This window comes from Arachis hypogaea, chromosome 11 (genome assembly GCF_003086295.3).
Source record: "Arachis hypogaea cultivar Tifrunner chromosome 11, arahy.Tifrunner.gnm2.J5K5, whole genome shotgun sequence".
Taxonomy (NCBI): domain Eukaryota; kingdom Viridiplantae; phylum Streptophyta; class Magnoliopsida; order Fabales; family Fabaceae; genus Arachis; species Arachis hypogaea.
This window is the reverse complement of record NC_092046.1, coordinates 23,750,181-23,767,856: the sequence shown is the minus strand read 5'-3', so window position 1 is coordinate 23,767,856 and position 17,676 is coordinate 23,750,181. Positions and strand designations below refer to the sequence as shown.

At 37.4% G+C, this 17,676-nt stretch overlaps 1 protein-coding gene across 1 annotated transcript; it reads left to right on the top strand.

The window, feature by feature from the left end:
• Positions 1 to 15,948: 15,948 nt before the first annotated feature.
• On the top strand, positions 15,949 to 16,917 carry LOC112721157 (uncharacterized). The gene has a single exon (XM_025772226.1). The coding sequence runs from the start codon at positions 15,949 to 15,951 to the stop codon at positions 16,915 to 16,917; it is 969 nt and encodes a 322-aa protein (XP_025628011.1).
• The last annotated feature ends 759 nt before the right edge of the window (positions 16,918 to 17,676 follow it).

Sequence of the window (17,676 nt, the reverse complement as noted above, 5' to 3'; positions counted from 1 at the left end):
AATCGCATCCACCACGTGAATGCATCACCTTGTAATTTGGCAACAATGACTTTCGAACAGAGAGTTGTGCAGGCCCGAGGCTGCCCTCGCGCCAGTAGCACCGAACGAGTCATGCGTCCGCGTGACCGACGCATCCGCGTCGATTCATATACGCACTTTTCGCGCGAACGCGTACCCCACGCGTCCGCGTCGCTTGCGCTGCACAACATATCCATATCTGCCAAAATATCTTATCTTTCTCTTCCCCAAATCCTACTTTTTCTTTTCCCTTCTTATTTCTTTCTTCCCCTTTCTTCCTTCTTCCTTCTTCCTTCTTTCTCACTTTCTACTTTCTCTCTCTTACCACCATTATCAAGGTTTTTCTTTTCTTCTTCCCTATTCCTTTTTTTTTCTATTCTTCTTCTTGTTTTTATGTTTTCTTCTTCTTTTCTTTTTTCTTTTTTTTTACTTTCATTATACATGTTTTCTTTTTCTTTCTTTTTCTTTTAATTGGTGTTGAAAATTTATTTGGGTCATTGTTTCTTATGATATGCTTGTGGATTGTTAATGATTTGTTTGACAATTATATATTAATTTTATAGGGTTGCTTGCATGTTCAATTTAATATTTTCAATAGCTTATTTACCATGCATGCTATGTATTTGTGAAAACGCCCGTATGGCATTGTGCACTATTTTTAGATTTCTTTTATTCTACAAATCTAAATGCTTGCTTTTCACAAAATCCTTTTTATATTATATTATTTAAATATAATTGTTGTTACAAACAGGTTATTAGTTTGAAAGGCTTGGTAATCTAACTTGGACATTGAACGCTTGATCTATGCTACTTATGACTTTGCCGGCATGCCAATAAACACCTTGCATTTAATTGTCATCATATGCACTTGCTATATTTCCATTGATGATTTTTCACATGTAGTCATGACCATGTGTTAACATCATTCATCTTTAATGTGCATTGATTACCACCTTTCCCGTTCTCTTCCTTGCTCTAACCCTTGAAGTTTTAACATCCTTACTCTTCCCCTTTCAGGATGGCCACCAAGAAAGGAAAAGAGAAAGCTACTCCCGAATCAACAGCAAGGAGAGGAACAAAAAGAGCATTAGTGGCAGAGCCATCTTCAACTGCAGTCAAGCCCTCAACAAAACGAATTAAGAGGATTATAAAGGTCGATGAAAAAGAGAAAGTCTTCCCAGCAAAGAACACTGCGTGATTTACCAACCGCTACTGTGAGCAGATGTTCCCCATCCTGGCAGAAAGGAGTTACAACAACGAATACCTTCTTATCCTCCCGACCCGTATTGTTGAATTTGTTGAGCCACGAATTGAGCGACGACAATGGGGATTCCTACAGAGACAGCCACGGCAGGTTAATCTTTCCTGGGTAGTCAAGTTCTACTCTAATTTCCACTGCCAACCCTGCAGTCTGTCTATGTCCGTTAGAAGCAAGTCCCCATTATAGAAGAGGCCATTCAATGAGCTCTAGATCTCCCCCCTACTCCAGAAGGACTGGACGCATTTCAAGAGGCTGCACTCAAGCGCCAGACGTACCAATTTGACTGGGACGCTGTTCTCAGAGTTATCGCACTACCTGGCAGCAGATAGATTTATGGATACCATCGTTTTCGACCTAAGGGAATATCGACTTCCGCACTTACCTTGGAGGCTCACGTATGGGCACAGATCATGTCCCATTATGTCTTTCCGAGCACCCACGAGTCCTCCTTCACTGCAGACATGGCTGTTTTACTCTGGTGTATCCTTATAGACCAGCATTTAAACTTACCACGACACATCCGGAATGTAATGGGACACATACAAATTGCGGGTAACTTACCTTTTCCCGCCTTGGTTTTAGATCTCGTCTGAGTAGCCGAAGTCTCCTACAGAGCTGGGGACACCAAAGCCAAGCTTCCACGGGATGATCAATATGTCCCTAACAGGAAATATATCAGACCTCCAGCAGCCACTACAAGCCAACCTACTGAACCGGCTGAAGACATTCCTCCTTCAACACCACAAGCACCTCCAACAAACCAACTGCTCCATCAGATACTTGAAAGGTTGGATCGGCAGGAACACAAAGCAAAGCTAAGAGAGTGCCGTAACAAGCGTCGATTCACATACCTCAAGGAGCTACTTATGGGAAACTACAAAGACCCAGACACCCCGGACTCCACTTCATTTACTAGCACAGGGAGCCATGACGGTCCCGACTGTGGAGACACTGCTACCAGCCCACCTTTGTTCCTGACAGCTGGCACCGAGGACGGTGCAAAGCCTTAAGTGTGGGGAGGTCGGTCAGTACCTGACTTCCAGAGGTAATTTCTCTTCCTTAATACCAATAAAATAGGATATTTAGTTAGTTTTCTTTTGTAGAATAGGATAAATTGCATAGTAATAGGTTAGTTGCATACATGTTCTACTTGATTGAAAAGATAATAAGTTTCTTCTAAGACCCTATTTTTGTTAGAACAAAATTTCACTAATTTTAATCAAAACTTTTATGTTAAATTTGCTTGAAGTTGTATTTGGAACATAGTTTAAAAAGCTAAGAACACACAACCCGTAAGATTTGAGCTTAGTTACATGGTTACATTATTTAACCATAAATATTTTATTCTTGTGTGTTTACTTCTCTATGATTGTAATCTATATTTTGTTTCATCCTATATGTCCAATGTTTAATATATTTATATGCTTGCATATTGATGAGCGGATATTTTATACGCTTTTTGGGGTTAATTTCATATAGTTTTGAGTATGTTCTAGTTAGTTTTTAGTCTATTTTCATTAGTTTTTAGGAAAAATTTATATTTCTGGACTTTACTATGAGTTGTGTGTTTTTCTGTAATTTCAGGTATTTTTCTGGCTGAAATTGAAGGAGCTGAGCAAAAATCTGATTCAGGCTGAGAAAGGGCTGCTGATGCTGTTAGATTCTGACCTCCCTGCACTCAAAGTGGATTTTCTGGAGCTACAGAACTCTAAATGGCATGCTTCCAATTGCGTTGGAAAGTAGACATCCAGAGCTTTCCAGCAATATATAATAGTCCATACTTTGCACAAGGATAGACGACGTAAACTGGCGTTCAACACCAGTTCTCTGCCCAATTCTGGCGTCCAGCGCCAGAAAAGGATCAAAAGCTGGAGTTGAACGCCCAAACTGGCACAAAAACTGGCGTTCAACTCCACAAATGGCCTCTGCACGTGAATTGCTTAAATCTCAGCCCAGCACACACCAAGTGGGCCCCAGAAGTGGATCTCTGCATCATCCATCATAGTTTACTCATTTTTTGTAAACTTAGGCTACTAGTTTAGTATTTAAACAACTTTTAGAGACTTATTTTGCATCTCATGACATTTTAGATCTGAACTTTGTATTCTCTGACGGCATGAGTCTCTAAACCCTATTGTTGGGGGTGAGGAGCTCTGCTGTGTCTCGATGAATTAATGCATGTATTTCTGTTTTCCATTCAAACACGCTTGTTCCTATCTAAGATGTTCATTCGCGCTTAACTGTGATGAAGGTGATGATCCGTGACATTCATCACCTTCCTCAACCCATGAACGTGTGCCTGACAACAACCTCCGTTCTATATCCGATTGAATGAGTATCTCTTAGATTTCTTAATCAGAATCTCCGTGGTATAAGCTAGAACTGATGGCGGCATTCATGAGAATCCGGAAAGTCTAAACCTTGTCTGTGGTATTCCGAGTAGGATTCAGGGATTGAATGACTGTGACGAGCTTCAAAGTCGCGAGTGCTGGGCGTAGTGACAGACGCAAAAGGAGGGTGAATCCTATTCCAGCATGATCGAGAACCGACAGATGATTAGCCGTGCTGTGACAGAGCATGTGAGCATATTCTTCACTGAGAGGATGGGATGTAGCCATTGACGACGGTGATCCCCTACATATAGCTTGCCATAGGAGGACGTGCGTGCGTGGATTAGAAGACAGAGGAAAGCAGAGATTCAGAAGACAAAGCATCTCCAAAACTCCAACATATTCTCCATTACTGCATAACAAGTAACCTTTAATTTATGCTCTCTTGGTTATTCACAATTCAACTGATAAACATATTTGACTTCCTGACTAAGATTTACAAGATAACCATAGATTGCTTCAAACCAACAATCTCCGTGGGATTCGACCCTTACTCACGTAAGGTATTACTTGGACGACCCAGTGCACTTGCTGGTTAGTGGTACGAGTTGTGAAAAGTGTGATTCACAATTTGTGCACCAAGTTTTTGGCGCCGTTGCCGGGGATTGTTTGAGTTTGGACAACTAACGGTTTATTTTGTTGCTTAGATTAGGAAAAATTTCTCTTTTTTTTGTTTAGAGTCTCTTTTTATTGTTGTGTTAGAATCTTAGAATCCTTATTTTCTTTTTAAAATCTTTTTCAAAAAAATAATTTTTCTATTAAATCCTGTGCCAAACTTTAAGTTTGGTGTTCTTCCTTTGTGTTCTTAAGTTTTCCTTGTGTCTTGATCTTAAAATTTTTAAGTTTGGTGTTCCTTGGTGTTTTTCCCCCCTAAAATTTTTGAAAATAAGGAACCTCAGATCTAAAAATTTTAAATCCTGTGTTATCTTATTGTTTTTCTCTCTCCTTTAAAAATTCAGATTTTTATTTCAAAATTTAAAACCCTTTTCAAAAAAATCATCATATCCTTTTCAAAATCTCCTAACCACTTTCTCTCTCCTCACTTTTTTGAAAATCTTTTACTCATTTTTATTTATTTTATTTTGATTTATTTTATTTTCGAAATAAATTAATAAATAAATAAATAAAAAATATTTTTTCTATTTTACATCATCTCCCTTTCTCCATCATGGACCTAAGTGGAAATGAATAGTCCAGGAGGACTCTGGGGTCATATTCTAACCCCTCTACTGCTTCATATGGGAGTAGTATCTGCATACCCTCCATTGGAGTCAGTAGCTTTGAGTTGAATCCTCAGCTCATTATCATGGTGCAGCAAAGCTGCCTGTATTCCGGTCTTCCACAGGAAGAACCTACAGAGTTTCTGGCACAATTTTTACAAATTGCTGACACAGTACATGATAAGGAAATAGATCAGGATGTCTACAGACTATTACTGTTCCCATTTGCTGTAAAAGATCAAGCTAAGAGGTGGTTAAATAACCAACCTAAGGCCAGCATAAAGACATGGAAATAGCTGACAGAAAAATTCCTGAATCAATATTTCCCTCCAAGAAGGATGACACAGCTAAGGCTGGACATCCAAGGCTTCAAGCAAGGAGATAATGAATCTCTTTATGATGCCTGGGAGAGATACAGAGAGATGCTATGAAAATGCCCCTCTGAAATGTTCTCAGAGTGGGTTCAGTTAGACATCTTCTACTATGGGCTTGCAGAAGGAGCTCAGATGTCTCTAGATTACTCAGCTGGTGGATCTATCTACATAAGAAAGACAATTGAAAAGGCTCAAGAGCTCATTGATACAGTTGCCAGGAATCAGCATCTGTACCTAAGTAGCAACCCTTCCATGAATGAAGAGGTTAAAACAGTAACTGCTGAACTCAGTCCTGTAAAACAAGCTGCTGAATTCAATCAGCAATTGGATTTTCTAACAAAGCAGCTAGCCGAATTTAAAGACAGGTTACAAGAGACAAGGATGGCTAATATACATATGGACGAACAGTTTAAGCAAACAAAGCAGCAGCTGTCAAGGCAAATAGCAGAAGAATGCCAAGCAGTTCAACTAAGAAGTGGGAGAACATTAAATACCCCACCTCAAGGCAGCAAAAAGCTAATAAATGAGCAAACCACCCAAAATTCACCTGAGGACAGTAAGAGCCCAGAAAAAAAATAATTCTGGCGCTAAAACGCCAGAAAATTGGTGGAAGGCTGGCGCTGAACGCCCAGACCATGGCCAAAACTGGCGTTCAACGCTAGAAACAAAGCAGGACTGGCGTTCAACGCCAGAAATGGGCAAGGATATGGCGTTGAACGCCCAAAATGGGCAGGATCTGGCGCTGAACGCCCAAAATGGGCACAATTCTGGCGTTCAAACGCCAGGAACAGACAAGGAGTTGGCTTCTCACGTCACTCCAGCTTCTAACTCTGGCACTCAATTGCCAGTGAAGGATCAGACACACACAAATGCTGATAACAACCCCTCTAAAAAGGCTTCTTCAACCACTTCTGTAGGCAATAAACTTGCAGCAACTAAGGTTGAAGAATATAAAGCCAAGATACCTTATCCTCAAAAACTCCGGAAAGAGGAGCAGGATAAGCAATTTGCTCGCTTTGCAGATTATCTCAGGACTCTTGAAATAAAGATTCCATTTGCAGAAGCACTTGAGCAAATACCCTCTTATGCCAAGTTCATGAAAGAGATCTTGAGTCATAAGAAGGATTGGAGAGAAACAGAAAGAGTTCTCCTCACTGAAGAATGCAGTGCAGTCATTCTGAAAAGCTTTCCTGAAAAGCTTAAAGACTCCGGGAGCTTTCTGATACCATGCATACTGGAAGATAATTGTACTAAGACAGCTTTATGCGATCTTGGGGCAAGCATCAACCTAATACCTGCATCCACTATCAGAAAGCTTGGTTTAACTGAAGAAGTTAAACCAACCCGGATATGTCTTCAACTTGCTGATGGCTCCACTAAATACCCATCAGGCGTGATTGAAGACATGATTGTCAGGGTTGGGCCATTCGCCTTTCCCACTGACTTTGTTGTGCTGGAAATGGAGGAGCACAAGAGTGCTACTCTCATTCTAGGAAGACCCTTCCTAGCAACTGGACGATCCCTTATTGACGTCCAATAGGGGGAAATAACCCTGAGAGTCAATGATGATGAGTTCAAGTTGAACGCTGTCAAAGCCATGCAGCATCCAGACACATCAACAGACTGCATGAAAGTTGATCTTATTGACTCCTTGGTAGAAGAGATCAACATGGCTGAGAGTCTCGAATCAGAGTTGGAAGACATCTTTAAAGATGTTCAGCCTGATTTAGAAGATTCAGAGGACATGAAAGAGCCTCTGAAAATTCTTCTGGAAGAGGAGAAACCTCCTAAACCAGAGCTCAAGCCATTACCACCATCCTTGAAATATGTATTTCTGGGAGAAGGTGACACTTTTCCAGTGATCATAAGCTCTGATTTAAATTCACAGGAAGAGGAAGCACTTATTCAAGTGCTAAGGACACACAAGACAGCTCTTGGGTGGTCCATAGGTGACCTTAAGGGCATAAGCCCAGCTAGATGCATGCACAAAATCCTATTGGAGGATAATGCCAAGCCAGTGGTTCAACCGCAGAGGCGGCTAAATCCAGCCATGAAGGAAGTGGTGCAGAAAGAGGTCACCAAATTACTAGAGGCTGGGATTATTTACCCTATTTCTGATAGCCCCTGGGTGAGCCCTGTCCAAGTCGTCCCAAAAAAGGGAGGCATGACAGTGATTCATAATGAAAAGAATGAACTGGTTCCTACAAGAACAGTTATAGGATGGCGCATGTGTATTGACTACAGAAGACTCAATACAGCCACCAGAAAGGATCATTTTCCTTTACCATTCATAGACCAGATGCTAAAAAGACTAGCAGGTCATGATTATTACTGCTTTTTGGATGGCTACTCAGGCTATAACCAGATTGCAGTAGATCCCCAGGATCAAGAGAAAACAGCATTCACAGGTCCATCCAGAGTGTTTGTTTATAGAAGGATGCCATTTGGGCTATGTAATGCGCCTGCAACCTTCCAGAGATGCATGCTCTCTATTTTCTCTGATATGGTGGAAAAATTTCTGGAAGTCTTCATGGATGACTTCTCAGTATACGGAGACTCATTCAGCTCCTGTCTTGATCACCTGAAACTTGTTCTGAAAAGATGCCAAGAGACCAACCTAGTTTTAAACTGGGAAAAGTGTCACTTCATGGTGACTGAAGGAATTGTCCTTGGGCATAAAATCTCAAACAAGGGAATAGAGGTGGATCAAGCAAAAATAGAGGTAATTGAAAAATTACCACCACCTGCCAATGTCAAGGCAATCAGAAGCTTTCTGGGGCATGCAGGATTCTATAGGAGGTTTATAAAGGATTTTTCAAAAATCGCAAAACCCCTAAGCAATCTGCTAGCTGCTGACACACCATTTGTGTTTGACACAGGGTGCCTGCAGGCGTTTGAAACGCTGAAAGCTAAGCTGGTCACAGCACCAGTCATTTCTGCACCAGACTGGACGTTACCATTTGAACTAATGTGTGATGCCAGTGATCATGCCATTGGTGCAGTATTAGGACAGAGGCATGACAAGCTTCTGCATGTCATTTATTATGCCAGTCGCGTTCTAAATGATGCCCAGAAAAATTACACAACCACCAAAAAAGAACTACTTGCAGTGGTTTACGCCATTGACAAGTTCAGATCATACTTAGTTGGATCAAAAGTGATTGTGTATACTGACCATGCTGCTCTTAAATATCTACTCACAAAGCAGGATTCAAAACCCAGGCTCATCAGATGGGTATTGCTTCTGCAAGAGTTTGATATAGAAATAAGAGACAGAAAAGGGACAGAGAACCAAGTGGCTGATCATCTGTCCCGGATAGAGCCAGTGGAAGGGACGTCCCTCCCCTTTCTTGAGATCTCTGAGACGTTTCCTGATGAGCATCTATTTGCCATTCAGGAAGCACCATGGTTTGCCGATATTGCAAACTATAAAGCTGCAAGGTTCATACCCAAGGAATACAACAGGATACAAAAGAAGAAATTAATTACTGATGCAAAGTACTACTTGTGGGATGAACCTTATCTCTTTAAGAGATGTGCAGACGGAATTATCCGTAGGTGTGTGCCTAGAGAAGAAGCACAAAGAATCCTGTGGCATTGCCACGGATCTCAATATGGAGGCCATTTTGGAGGTGAGCGAACAGCCACCAAGGTCCTCCAATGTGGCTTCTATTGGCCCACACTCTATAAAGATTCCCGAGAGTTTGTACGCAACTGTGACAGTTGCCAAAGAGCTGGTAATCTGCCTCATGGTTACGCCATGCCTCAACAGGGAATCTTGGAAATTGAGTTGTTTGACGTATGGGGAATTGACTTCATGGGACCTTTCCCACCATCATACTCAAACACTTATATTCTGGTAGCAGTTGACTATGTATCAAAATGGGTTGAGGCCATTGCCACACCCACCAATGATACTAAAACAGTGCTGAAGTTCCTCCAGAAACATATCTTTAGCAGGTTTGGTGTCCCTAGAGTACTAATTAGTGATGGGGGCACTCACTTCTGCAATAAACAGCTTTACTCTGCCATGGTTCGGTATGGAATTCGCCACAAGGTGGCCACTCCATATCATCCACAAACCAATGGGCAAGCTGAAGTCTCTAACAGAGAATTAAAGAGAATCCTGGAACAGACAGTAAATACCCGTAGAAAGGATTGGGCACGGAGCTTGGATGATGCTCTGTGGGCTTACAGGACAGCATTCAAGACCCCCATAGGGACATCTCCATACCAACTCGTGTATGGTAAGGCATGTCACCTGCCCGTGGAACTGGAACATAAGGCCTACTGGGCAACCAGATTCCTAAACTTTGATGCCAAATTAGTAGGAGAAAAACGATTGCTTCAGCTAAATGAGCTAGAGGAATTCAGATTCACAGCTTTCGAAAATGCCAAGCTTTATAAAGAAAAATAAAAAAAATGGCATGACAGAAAGCTGTCATCTAGAACCTTTGAACCAGGACAGAAGGTCCTGTTGTTTAACTCTAGACTCAGGCTATTTCCCGGGAAACTGAAATCCCGGTGGAGGGGACCATACGTGATTACAAGTGTATCACCATATGGTTATGTGGAGCTTCAAGATATTGATTCTGATAAGAAGTTCATTGTCAATGGACAGAGAATCAAGCATTATCTTGAAGGCAACATTGAGCAAGAATACTCAAGGCTGAAGCTAGACTAAAAGCTCAGCAAGGTCCAGCTAAAGACAATAAAGAAGCGCTTGCTGGGAGGCAACCCAGCCATGGGACAACAATCCTCTAAGCATTTCGCCCTATTTTTATTTTTATTTGTTTATATAGAGTTCATTGACAACAAGGTAAATAATCATTTACAGAAGACCTCGGCACACAAAACAGAAAAAAAGAGCTCACTGGCAAGAAAACGCCAGTAAAAGTATATTTTGGGCGTTCAACGCCCACAATGGGCATCCACTGGGCGTTGAACGCCAGTAATGGTAGCAATCTGGGCGTTCAACGCCAGAAAGGGGCACCCACTGGGCGTTGAACGCCAGTAATGGCAGCAGCTGGGCGTTGAACGCCCAGGAGAGCAGCATTTGGGCGCTGAACGCCCAAAACAGGCAGTGTTTGGGCGTTCAAACGCCAGGAAGGCAGGGAGGAGCCAAATTCAGTTTTTTTCCACACGTATTTCCATTCTAATTTCAAATTTTATGTTTCAATGCATGATTTTTACATGAACATGTTAAGAACCCTGATTTCTAAAACCCTTAATTTCTAAAAATCCCTCTTTCCAAATTCAATCCAACTCTTTTCAAATCTTTTCTGAAAACAAATCTATCTTTTTCACTTTAAAATCTTTTCAACTAATCCATATCTTTTTCAAATCTTCATATTATCTTTTTCAAAATTCAGATTTATCTTTTTCAAAAATCTATCATATCTCTTCAAAATTAAACTATATCTTCTATCTTATCTTTGTCAACTCAATCTTTTTATCTTATCTTTTCCAATTTTTCGAAAACCCACCCCCCCATCCCTTTAAATTTGGATTCGGCCTCCCTCCTCCTCCATCAACAATTGCACCTAGCTCTCCTTCTATCCCTCTCCTTTCTTTTCTTTTGCTTGAGAACAAGCAAACCTCTAAGTTTGGTGTGTTTATCCGAGATCACTAAGATCATGGCTCCTAAAGGAAAACAACCCACCCCAAGAGGCAAGAAAGAGAGCGTTCCAAAACCACTTTGGAATCAAGGGAAGTTCTTATCTAAAGAACATTCAGACCATTATCTTAAAATACACTACAAAAAAAAGGCTATATTGTAAGAGTTTGTTAACGAAAGTTTTAAAAAAATCCTACAAATTTAATTTTTAAAACAAAAAGTTATCTTTTATTTTGTTAAGAGTTTTATTAACAGCAGTTTTTATTTTGAATAGTAGGATTTTTGAAACTCCCCCAAAACTAAATCAATTCCCCAAACAATTTGGCAATGCAAAAAGCTCTTTCTTCCTGCGAAATCCATTTTCCCACCTCGCTAACACCCTTTTCTACTCCCACTCTCCTAATATAGTAACTGCTTCATTCTCCATTGTTCACATTTCTTCATTGATTACTGCTGCTATTCGCGATTGTGCCCTTGCAAGTCCCGTTCGTAATCCTGCTGCAATTAGCGTTCCGATTGCTGCTGTTGTTGGCGTTCTGGTTCCTGCTACTATTCGTGTTTGCGTTTGTGTTGCTACTGATGTTCGTGTTCCATTGCTGCTGATGTTCACGTTCTTAGTTGCAGCTGTTCTTCCATAAAAAAGGTATGTATATGAACTAATTAGGGTTTATAAACTATTTATCCCCTTTCTGATTAGTACTTTGTATGACAATATCATGAATTTACGGCTCTAAATTTAAGTTTAATTGTGTTTCTATAATCTTTAATTCCATTTCAGTGGGTAATTGATATTCCAATTTTTTTGTCTTCTATGTAATGGGCACATTATTATTATTATTATCATAGTGAATTGCTGATTTCTTTTTTGGCTTTTGATTGTTGAAAAAGAACGAAAAAAGAAATCTACAAGCATCTTAATCAATTTTCCAGTTCGAGCTCCTTAATGAGATTTCTTCAAATTTTGCCATTTCACATTTTCTCATTTGGCTTTTATTTTCATATTATTAATACTAACACAAAATCAGTTACCACTATTGATTGAAAATTGTTTCTTATGGTTACCGTTTTATGAATTTTGGATTTTTTTCTTAGTAATGACTACTGGTTTTTCTTATAGTTCATTCCTGTTTCTTTTTTTTTTCTTCTGAATTTTGATGTATTATGTGTTGCAGGTCATCATTGATAAATATACAAGGGCAGACTCCTTACATTAGACAAGAAAAAGTAAGCTCTACCTATATGCATGGTTGATTTGTTTTTTAAGATTATTTGTGTACAACAATAATGATCGGAATAAATAAAACCTGTGCACTTTGAATAGCTAATTAATTACTAGCTAGTTTCAAATTTTGAAAAATAGCTATAGAATATATTGCTGGTAATGTATATTTCTTCAAAAGGTGCTTCTTCTGCATCACTTTCATAATATATATATAATCCAAATTAGAGGAAGTTTACTAAGGAGAACCAGCTGCCTGAGCCAATAACTATTAATAATACTATAACTATTAATAAGGACGTAACTAGTTTTTCTTTGTAACTTTATTAACATATAAGGACGTAACTTGATTGATACTATAACTATTAATAATACTAGAACAGGGTAAACTTAATACATGAAGTATATATATATAATTGGAATTCTTATAATGTGATTAGTAATGGAAATTGGTACTATAATAATTGGGCATAGCTTTAAAAAAAACTTAGTAGAATATAATCAAATATATATGGCTTTTATTTTCTTTTTTTTTCTGCATCCACTTTACTGGTATTTAGCTAATTGAAGTTGACAAGAGTGGTTGAAGGGTCTTGATAATTTAGTTAATTCAATCTATTTGAAATCAAAGTATTTAAAAGCACTATATATAAAAGCATTGTTTAGTTTCATGCATGACTTGGTGTCCTGTTTCAAAATAACTGTGTTTGGTTTGTATCCTATGTTCTGGTCTAGTTGTTTTGTATCACAATACTATGATTTTTTGTTTTTTCTTACACCTAGAACTATCCTTGTTGAAGAAAAGACTTCCCCACTAAATTATCTCAGCGATAGATCTCCTCCCTATATCTTTTTAAACTAAAACTCTTCTTCAGCAACATCTTCACAAGCATAACTCCACTTGTAGCTATTATGCCCCGTGTAGTACTAGAAGGTCTTCTTTTTTCTTTCTTTTATTTTAGATTTGGTTTTGAACCATAGGATATAATTCATGCATTATGCTCATACTTCCTTTTTGATATACAAGGTCATTAGTAGTTTTTTTTTTCTTATAAGGTAAAAAGATAAAGCTTAATTGTATGCATTTTTTTAGGGTCTTTCGTAGTTTATCAAATTTGTTTTTTGTTTAGTTTATTGTTTGCATGAAGTTAAGAGTAATAGTATCAAGTTTCTTAGAAATTGGCTTTTGTTCTTGTTGGTGCATTTCTGAATTATCATCAGATGCTGCTGCATTTTTTTTGTTATTGTTTTGCCTATAGCATTCAACAGCAGAAACTGTATGTATGTATAAAGGTCAAGAAATTAATGTTAGGTGTAACTACAACTTGATTAAAAGAACAGTATTTCTAATTGTACTGAGAAATTAACCAATGAATAGTGGTTGGAGAAAACTGGGCGTAAGAAATCCTCTTTTGAAAAACTTTTAATTGTATGAACGTTTTGTTTTATGGAGTAATAGTAACTTCTTTCTTCTTTAATTTGGTCCACAAGGTTGGCTTATTCATATATAGCCGCTAGCAGGTGAAATTTATAAGAGTTGATATAAAATTAATTTAGTGACTTAGATTAACTTTATGGGCTTCAATTTCAAAGCTTACGTTTCATCATATCCATATAAGATGAAAATAACACATGATAATATTATGTGCTTTTATGGACTAAGCTAATTAATATAGCCATATATATAGGTCTGATATGATAAAATTTTAAACTAATTTTCAATTATAGCTTATCAAAAGTCATAACAATTATGTTAGATAATGAGTAGTTTCTAATATTAATTATTGGCTCTTGCTTTGTGTGTAGACAACTCCTAAAATTGATCACACATATTGATTGATTGCTGCTGCTAATCGCGGTTGTGCCCCTGCTACTCGCGTTCGTGTTGCTGCTGCTGTTCGTGTTCGCATTCGGGTTCAGATTTGTGTTGCTGCTACTGTTCGCGTTCCATTGCTGCTGCTATTGGCTTTCATAGTTGCAGCTGTGCTTCTATGCAAAGGTAAAAATTTGATCGCATATAATTGAGTTTAGTAATTTGTTAGTGTTATTGAATTTTTCCAATTTGATATTTGGCTTCTTGAAAGATGAAACTATATTTAGTGATTCCAAGTTCATTTGAAACAGAGAATGCTTCATGCTTCATTAACTTCGACCTTCCTCAGTTCCTAATTAAAATCTTATGAGAAAATTTGAAGCAAATCTAATCTTCAGGAATTAAAAGCTTTCAATTTTAAAAAATTATTTTTTTTTTCTTTTTTCCTCTTCTAGACCTATCATGATGTTCTAGATTGGTAGCAGTGATTTTTCTTACTATTCTTATACCAACAGATGAATTTTGCCATGACCTGTGAGGTAGAATTCGGTGTTGCAGATTTGATTTGTGGGAATAGATTAGGAAAAATTAGATGTTAAATTCCTTTATAGAATAAAAAATGTAAAGAGTTAAATTGTGAATATAAAAAAAAATAGAGATAGTTAATTTTAAATTATTTTGACAAGTCCATATGATGGAACTCTTCTTAAAAGCTGCATAGAATACCTTGCCATCTATATATACGAGTCAGTGCCACAACCACTTACAATTATAATTATTAGCGGTAAGAATCATATTATAATTCCCTACTAATTAAAAACAAAATATTAGTTACATGCTTAAGACGCAGTCTTTTTTATTTAACTAATAAGCATATTGTATATAGATAATAATAGCAACCATTGATATTGATTTTTTCCTGTGATGCCTAAGATGTAACTTTTGTCTCGCTGTCACAGCTTTGTAATTAAATTGAGTTCAACCTCTCTTTGATAGTTGAAGTTAAAATAAAGAGAACATTTTTATTTGTGATAATTGTGCCTTTTGTTGCATTTTGTTATTTAAAATTAAAGTTTTCATTTGCTAATGTTCATACTAAACTATTTTTATCATTTTTTTTAAAATTGTTTTTGCAGTATCTAAGTAGTTGATTTGGCATACCTGTTGCTCCTATTTCACTGATATATTCAGATCTAATCCAAACTATTCAGTTGATTCCTTTTACAAGGTAATTCTTTGCCTCAATAAAGTAGTTATATGTTCTTTATTCTGAATAAAATAGTTATAGTTTTGAAATTCTATGTATATCATTTTTGGGATTTTATTTTTGAAATATCTATCCTCCTTTTTATGTTCTAGTCATTTTTTTTCTTTTTCTAGTTTTCAATTTATTCAGTTGATTGGCAATGACTGAGCTTCAAAAATATTTTTGAACAGCAAAAACTTTAACATAAAAAATATATAATAATATTCACATGAAAACAAAATGTATAAAATATAACTCATTTTAGAATAGTATTTTTCGAGTCTTGAATCGTTTAAAATATACAATAACTTAATTATAACTTAACTTTTTATAGCTAGAATGCTTGTCATAAAATATTATAATATTTAATTTATTGAATATTGAATATAGCTATGACTAAAAATTTAATTAAAAAACTAACCAAGTATAAAATAATACCCAATTAATTACATATAAAATAATTATTCAAATCCTTAAATGTGATATGAAAAACTATATTTGTTTAGAATTTAATTTAGAAGATTAAAACTTAAATAGTTGTAATCTGTTAAAATTTTCTATCACTTTACACCAATAAAACGACACCAATACTTAAAGAATACTTTAGTATTTCTGTGTAAAAAATTAAAAAAATCAATGTGACATAAAATAGTATAAAAAAAATTAACAACTTATTATAATGATTACGATGACAAGATTTAATGTATTAATTACTTTACAAAAATAAATTACTTATTCCTTCTTTATGTTACAACTTTTTATACTTTTTGGTTGAATAAATTAGTTACAAATGGATAGAACTTGGATTGAAAAACCTCGAACAACAAAGGAATACATGGATGGCATAATTGGATTCCTTGATTTTGCTTTTGCGAGAGCGGCCATTTCGGATAGAATATGTTGTCCATGTCCACGATGTGCATTTGGAAAATGGCATAAAAGAGACACAGTTCAGGATCACCTGCTCTTAAAGCCATTTCCCAGAAACTATGTGATCTGGAATCGTCATGGTGAGATACAACCTGTTGAGCCAAGTAGTATAGAAGTGCAAGCGCCACCATCTCAAGAGAATCCGCTAAATACATTACTGCATGATGTATTCGGCCACCATGGGGATGAAGGTATAATGGGATTGAATGATGCAGTTATACCCGATGGAGATGAAGACATCGCAGATGGAAGATTACATGAGGGCTCCTTTGATGATGGTAGTGAGTTCAATGAATTTTTAAAAGACGGAAATGAAAAGTTGCACGAGGGCAGTAAATGCACAAAGTTGGAGTTTATAATCAAATTGTATCACATAAAGGTCTTGTGTAGAATAAGCGATAAGGCCATGACTATGATATTGACTTTGTTGAGAGATACTTTCGATGGAATACAGCTGCCTTCTAGTTTTTATAAGGCCAAGCAAGTAATTTGCAAACTCGGCCTAGAATATACTAAGATTGATGCTTGCCCAAATGACTGTATGTTATATCTAGATGACACTCCAGATAACATACAAGATACATGCAAGTATTGCGGTATATCTAGATGGATCCCTAAGAAAAAAAAGAAAAAGCAAGCTGCAAAAGTTTTGCGATACTTTCCACTGAAGCCAAGGTTGAAAAGGTTATATATGTGTAGCAAGACGGCTGAGCACATGCAATGGCATAATTCTGCACCTGCAAGAGATGGATTACTGAGACATCCAAGGGACGGTGAAGCATGGAAGAATTTTAATGCGATGCACACACTATTTGCCGAAGAGCCATGAAATGTTCGCCTAGGTCTTGCAACTGATGGTTTTAATCCCTTCGGAGCCTTGAGTTCTACTAATAGCGTTTGACCTGTGTTCTTGATTCCATACAATCTTCCACCTTGGATGTGTATGAATCACACTTCTTTCATCTTATCAATGGTTGTTCCAGGAAAGAAGTCCCCGGGAAATAAGATAGATGTGTACTTGCAGCCCCTTATAAATGAATTGAAAGATTTATGGATTGATGGTGTGGAGACATTTGACTCATCATCCGAAAACACATTTAGAATGCATGCAGCTCTTATGTGGACAATAAGTGATTTTCCTGGGTTAGGTATGCTATCTGGTTGGAACACACACACCGGTTTAGCTTGTCCCACTTGTAACTTTGATTCTTTTCCTTGTTATCTCCGTCATAGTTCTAAATGGTGCTTCATGGGTCATAGACGTTTTTTGGGAAGAAATCATAGATTTAGACTGAATCGTGTTCGTTTTGATGGAAGCACAGAGGAGCGTGGTCCACCTAAGAAGTTATTAGGTTCTGACATTCTTGAACAACAACAGGATGTTGAAACACGAGATCAGCAACGAGAAGAATCTCGTAGTGGTGGGAAAAGACCTCGACGAGAAGTTAAGCAATGGAACAAGCGAAGCATTTTCTTTGATCTTCCGTACTGGAAAACCAATTTGTTGCGTCACAATCTGGACTTTATGCACATTGAGAAGAATGTGTGTGATAACATTTTGTACACTTTGCTAAATGACAAAGCAAAA